The sequence below is a fragment of the Chaetodon auriga genome, chromosome 20 (assembly GCF_051107435.1).
Source record: "Chaetodon auriga isolate fChaAug3 chromosome 20, fChaAug3.hap1, whole genome shotgun sequence".
Lineage (NCBI taxonomy): Eukaryota > Metazoa > Chordata > Actinopteri > Chaetodontiformes > Chaetodontidae > Chaetodon > Chaetodon auriga.
Genome location: NC_135093.1, coordinates 3,125,978 through 3,132,500, shown reverse-complemented (window position 1 = coordinate 3,132,500; position 6,523 = coordinate 3,125,978). Strand labels below are relative to the sequence as shown.

General features: G+C 44.1%; 1 protein-coding gene across 1 annotated transcript in view; it reads right to left on the bottom strand.

The window, feature by feature from the left end:
• The window catches only part of myo1d (myosin 1D), an 82,895-nt gene that overhangs the window by 53,307 nt on the left and 23,065 nt on the right, over positions 1-6,523 (bottom strand). Inside the window, exons 10-11 of the mRNA XM_076759829.1 lie at positions 5,901-6,015; positions 5,568-5,738 (exon numbers count right to left, since the gene is read on the bottom strand). Of these exons, the coding sequence (XP_076615944.1) occupies positions 5,568-5,738; positions 5,901-6,015 (286 nt within the window). The remainder of the gene's footprint in view (positions 1-5,567; positions 5,739-5,900; positions 6,016-6,523) is intronic.

The window sequence follows — 6,523 nt, the reverse complement described above, 5'->3', positions numbered from 1 at the left end:
CACACACACACACACACACACACACACACACACTCACTTCACATCCTATTCATGTGCTGCGCCTGTATATGCTGCGTGCTGAGACACTAGCTCTGGAGGCAGGTGAGGAAAGTGATGAAGGAAGTGAAGACAACAGAGAGGTACTGAAACTGTGAAAGAGAAAGAGCTGAAGAACGAGAATGAGGAGGAAGAAGAGACGGAGATCTGGGAGGAAGAAACAGAGCTTTGGGAAACATGTTGGTGCTTCATCTGAGCTTTAATTAAAGGATAAGGCTGGCAGTTTGCTGTATGACGAATAAACCTCATAAAAAGACCAAAGCAGCCATCATTCTGTCTCTCAATGCTTCCTTTCTGACTCCCACTGAAGACGCCATCAAAGTATTTAAACCTGAAAAACCGATTTTCTGACCACCTGATGGAGGCAGGAACAAGCTGCAGACACACGGCCGACACACTGCGTTATGTGACCTCATAAATAGGAAATATTGAGCCTTCCTTAAGCAAACGGCTGCTGTCTGCGGCTGAAATCAAGCCTGATAAGAGCAGTGAATTCTGAGCCACTGGTGTTTTGTATTGTGCTCTTTTCTCTGTGTAGTACTTCCTGTGGGGACTTGTGTAATGTCTGGGGATGCTTTGTGTCTCCCTGGCATGAGGGTCGATGTAACTCATAGTCCTCACTTGCTTCCAGTGAAAACTCCAAAGGAAACCTGCTGTCTTCAACCTTTTGTACAGTATTTAGTTTCAGCTGTGCACCTGAATGCATAGCGGGGGCAGAATAATGTGTTTTTTAATAGTTTTAGTTTCACAATGGAGCTCAGGGGCACAGAGGAAACAGTGAGAAAATAAAGAATATCAGCAGCCTGTTTGGTTTTGGTGCAATGACCTAAAAATAACATAAAAAGATGTATGACTCAAGTAAACAAGTGTGCAGTTTGTCAGCAGTGGGTCAACAAGAGTAAAACATTTATGAAACTAGTTAAAGTCAGCGTGATGAAAGTGAAGCGTCGAGCAAACACGACCTGATGAAAAACAACTGTTTGACAGTTAACTGCACAGAAACACTGACGCTCCATCGGCAGCACATCAGACTTCCCTTTAGGTGAGACATCTCTGTAAACAAGTCTGTGGCTGCCATCAAGAGCGCCTGATTAATTCACAACAAGCCTGAGACGCCTGGAAGCCAATGAAAAGAAGTTCTCATCACCAGACTGCAGAGCAACAGCACATACTGACACATGAGAGCTCAGATCAGACGCCGCAGCAGAGGAAGGAATCTGGACGCGATCTGAACCTCGTCTTCCTCCTCTGCTTCTGGTCTGCCGTCAGCTCCGTGTGCACGTGTGATTCCTTCGTACGCAGCCATGTGTCATTGAGTGTGAGTGCTCCATGTTCATTTACACACCCTGTGAATGAATGGATGCACGGCAGCAGCAGGGTGTGTGTGCTGCACACAGCAGAGGGCGAGAACATGAGTGCAGACAGGCACAGATCTGGTTACAGGAACATCTCCTGGAATAGGTCTCTGACTCATTGTCTTCTCTCTTTTTTATCTCCTCAGTTCTGGGCCGTGAGGCTTTCATGCACATGTCGAACAAACGCAATGCAAAGGTCTCTGCAGCGGGTATTTACGGGCTCCGGCTCCAGTGATGACGAACGCTGAATTTCTAAATGTTTGCATGGAAATATTAACCTGCTGCACTTTGTGTTTCCATCTCATCATCGTCATTTCATAAAAGATATCCATGATATTGTCACTGGCCTGCATGCTGCTTTCTACTGTTTCCTGTTTTCCGTCACAACAGCAAAAAACAAAACAGAAGAAGAAAGAAAAACTCGTCCACTGACAGCAAGAAATGACCCGTGTTTAAAAAACCTGCATGTAAGCGGTAATTTTGCTGTAAAAATGGTATGAATGGAGTATTTTTGGCGACTTGGGTACAACAGAATAAGCTATAAACACAACTGCTGGCACATAACGTAGAATGCAGGAAATGTTTTAGTAAATTTACCTGATAAATCAGTCTAAGATTGACTCTCCTTTCAGTGGGTTTTGTCTCCACCAGCTCCTGAGAAAATATCTGTCCTCTTGGCTGCTAAGTGTTTCGCCGTGTTGGCCAGCCAGTTGCTATCTTTGGCAGGTTGTGTACGGTGGCTTTAGTGCAGCTGCTGCCTCTGCTGGAGACGAGGCTGACGAGAGCGACGTCTGTTGACTGGAGAACCAAAATAATGAGCTACGAGAGCGTAAAATGAAGGAGGGAGCTGCAGATTTGGGTGATAATTCACTGTGGTTCTGTCCCGACAAACCGACCACAGTACTTTACATCACAGATACATCATTTGACCCACAGTTAATATGAAGAATACAGTAAAAATCTCATCGCTGGCTGTTTTTGTAGCTGTGGTTTTCATTCGCCTCAACCCTTTCTTCTCCCTTGATGCTCATATCTCACTTCCTCTCACATCTGATTCCCAGTCTCCCCCTGTGCACCTCTCTTCCTCGCTCCCCTTCTCCTTCTCTCACACCTCATCTTTTTTTTGCACCTTCACACTTTTTATCCTGGCAGACCGACTCGAACAGATCTGAGCTCTGAGGCTGGAGAGCGGCGGCGGCGGCGGCGGGTGTTTAAAGTCTGCACGGCTCGTGTACACTTTGTACCCACACAGCCTTGAAATTTTCTGAACTTTCCAGAGCTAATTTGCATCGTGAGTGTAGGTTAGATGTCTATTTTGGGTCATGCTACCATACAGAGAGTATTTCTTTCCTTCTTTTCTTTGGGTCAGAGTAATTCAGCAATCTCAAGGTCGTTCTCCACTCCTGAAATTAAATTCAGTCATAAAAATAAAGAAATATTTTCAGAAAAAGATCTGATAGAGCAACACGAGCGATTTTTTCGATTAAAAGAGAAGTCATCACCTGCTTTGCACACTTTAAATTAAGATTCTTTCAGCTTCATATTGTGCAAACATGTTTCTCCACTGGTCAGCTTTACAATGATTTCTGCTCATTTCAGTCATTAACAGGTGAATTTAATCACAGAACTGCAAATATTACTCTGACCACTAAGAGGTGCTGTGGACCAAATGCCCAATAAGCCATATGGGACAATTAATCACCCTGGAAACGAATCACCCTGATATCAATCAATGTTCAAAAAGACCTCAACGGGCGATAATTAATCACCATAAAGCACGAAACAGGAGCTTATTCTTGTGTTTCATTCAATGCACGTGGATCTATTGTGTTCATTGTATGAGTCCAGCCCACCGCCTCTGACGCTGGGGGCTTTTCTACTGCAAAAAATTTAGGAAAAGAAACAGAACAAGGTGCATTCAGCTGTGAGATATGATGACATACGTGTATATGTGACGACAGGAAAACGTCCATTGTTTCATATTATTCTTATACTCTTTATGGCAATATTTTCGGCAATCCCACACACCAACAACAGGGGCTTCTTCTGTCCCATGCACGTGGTTTGGGTATGAAAAGTCTGACACGGACCAGAAAACTGATGATGCTGCAGACCGATCGCACAACGGACTCAAACACCACCAACCTCTTTTACCACCTGCACAAGAATCATGTTAAACAGCACGGAGAGACGAGAGCCACCCAAGCAATTAATACTTACTACATTATGTTAGATTTGTTAGAAGCTTAGTGGAAACTTTGCACAAAGGTAATAATCAAATATGATGAGTACCTTTTATTTGAGCACACTTCAAAGCGTGAGGTGAATTAAGCCTTTTCAGGTGGTGACTGTGTGTGTTTGCTCTCAGATTCACTTCAGTGACAACATTAAAAGTTAAAAGTCTCTCCGCTCCGGTCCGATCGGCTTCCATGACTGTTCATTTAAACACACAGGGTCAAAAATACCCCGGAGATCCACTAAAGCCCCCAGCAGTTCACACTACTTCCTGACAAAAAGTCCATTATGTTAATGTTGCGTGGCAACAGGACTCCAGACAGTCCAGAAAAAAAAGAGTACTTTCTGGCTAATATTGATTCGTAGCAGTATTGGCTCCAGGAAGTAACAGCTGGATGGCTGTAAGTTTCAAAACCTTCATTTCATGTGTTTTCAAGTCTGCTGCCAGAGGAGGAGGTCAAAGAGCAGCAGCAGGGCGACAGCAGGGAGCGTATCGACTCCACGATGATGGGAGCGAAGGGAAGCTGCACCAATCAATACAGCCTGCAGCGCTCAGCAATCTTTAGCCCATCTCGACTCGGCCTCGGTTATTCACTGTTCCCCCGTCACAGCGTGCTTTATTCACTGGAAGCGGCTCCGGCGTCTGCAGGATTCAGAGCCCATCAGTCGGCTCGGTATTGCAGCACATACAGCTTTTTTCCCATGGTGCTTCACTCCGTAGCCTGTTGCTTTAAGTACTGTGACCCACAGCACGCTGGCCTGTACAGTATACAGATGTTTACTCCTCATCATTCATTTTCTCTGCATCACCCCCCCCCCCCCCCCTTACTTTTCCTCATAAATTTCTAACTCCATCCCCTCCACCTCCCTCTGCCTCCAACACCCGTTCTAACACAGCACAGCTCCACGCACTCCCATTGGCTGGCAGTGACATCACTTGTGCAAAGTGTCGAGTCAGACTCCCGCTCGCTCTCTCTGACAGCTGATGCCCCCTTGTGTCCGCAGAGGGAACTGCAGTCATTTAAAAACACGGCTGTGGTTTGAAGCCTTTTTAGGAGCCGTCCCAAACATCTTTTTACATGTTGAACATGTGCAGAGAAACTGATAAACACTGACCCCAGATCAGCGATGGTGAGCGACTTTCACCTTATCTAAACAAACACCGAGGAGCAAGCAAAGTAAATTGGCTTATTGCATGTTTCGTCTGGGCACACAGGCCTTTAGACTGAATTAGACTGGAAGCCTCCCTGATTATTAAAACTAAGAGGATCATGTTCCATCTCTTCTCTCTGCTGCTGATGGTTACTCACTGCATGGTGGAATCTGCCCTCTGGTGTTCTCACGTTACTACAGCATCATCCTGCATCAGCAGAATCTGATATGCTGATACTTGTGATTACATCTTCAAATCATACTAGGACTCAACTATTATTTGCATTATAGATTAATTTGATGATTATTTTTCAATTAATTGATGAATTGTCTGATCTATAAAATGTCAGAAAATAGTGGAAAATGCCAGCCATAACTTCACCTGACCAACAGTCCAAAACCACAAAATATCCAGTTCACTATATTGTTAAGAGGAGAACAAGCAGCAAGATTTCACATTTGAGAAGCTTGATAATTAACCTGAAGGATGAACTGATTATCATAATAGTTGAACTAATTGGTGCTAAAATCGTCCGTCTTTGGTAATATAAAAATACTGTATGTTGTAAGTCATTAACTCGAGAGTACACAATGTGTGATGCAGATCACAGACCTGATTCAAACTCATTAAACATCACAAGAAAGCTAAGCAGCGTTTGGATTTTTGACTTCAGCTGAAGAAGTGGAAACAGCTGCTGGACAACAGCTAACTCTACGAGTAGATGTCAAAATAAGAACAGCTCACATGTGTAATTCAGTGTGTCCTACCTTGCGGCTGGTGTAGTGGGCGTGTTTGGCCAGCTTGCCATTGAGTCCTTGGAGGAAAACCTCATCCGTGACTTTGCCCACATTCATACAGGCTTCGTCCAGCACGGAGAAGATGCCCTTATGCTGCTGCTCCACCAGATCCACGATGATCTGGTTATTGAAGTAATCAATCTAACAACAGAGGACACAGAGGATACAAAGACACTGTTAAGACGCAGACCTGAAATCACTTCGAATCTACAATCTATCCTCAAATATGGCATTAGAAATAAAAACAGATTCTGAACCACTACAGCTAATAAAACACAGCAGGACCAGAAAAATCCTCCGTACATGTTTCCAGGGGATGCCTTCTCGCTGATACTCTTCCTGTTCCTGCTTCAGCACCAGCTGGATGAACAGCTGCTGCAGCTTTTCATTGCAGTAGTTGATGCAGAACTGTTCAAAGCTACAGCACAGGAAAGAGAGGAGAATGAATGTTTAATAAATAATAAAATCACGTTGAAGTGGTCAGTACGGACACAGTGTGAAACAGTCTATAGAAAGATGCAGATGGAACTCGTGCAGTGCCTGTTAGCTATTAAGTTGAACGCTATGCCATTTCAAGCATCATGTGACCTTCAGAACAACTGAAAGTTCATTGAGGGCATTTCTGGGAAATAGCCTGATCCTATATAGCTAGCTGCAATGATAGCTGAATGCTATTTTTGCTTGAAATGCTGTCAATGCTAACAGCTAGCTATACGGGACCAGGGTATTCCCATAGAGCTAGCTACAGTGAAAACAACTAGCTGATTATCTCACATTTGCTTTTAAGTTAAATGCTATTTTTACTCGAAATGGTGTCATTGCTAACAGTTAGCTATCTGGGACCAGGCTACTCTCATGAGCTAGCTGTAATGACAGCCACCAGGTGATTAGCTCACGTTTACTACTAAGTTGAACACTATTTTTGC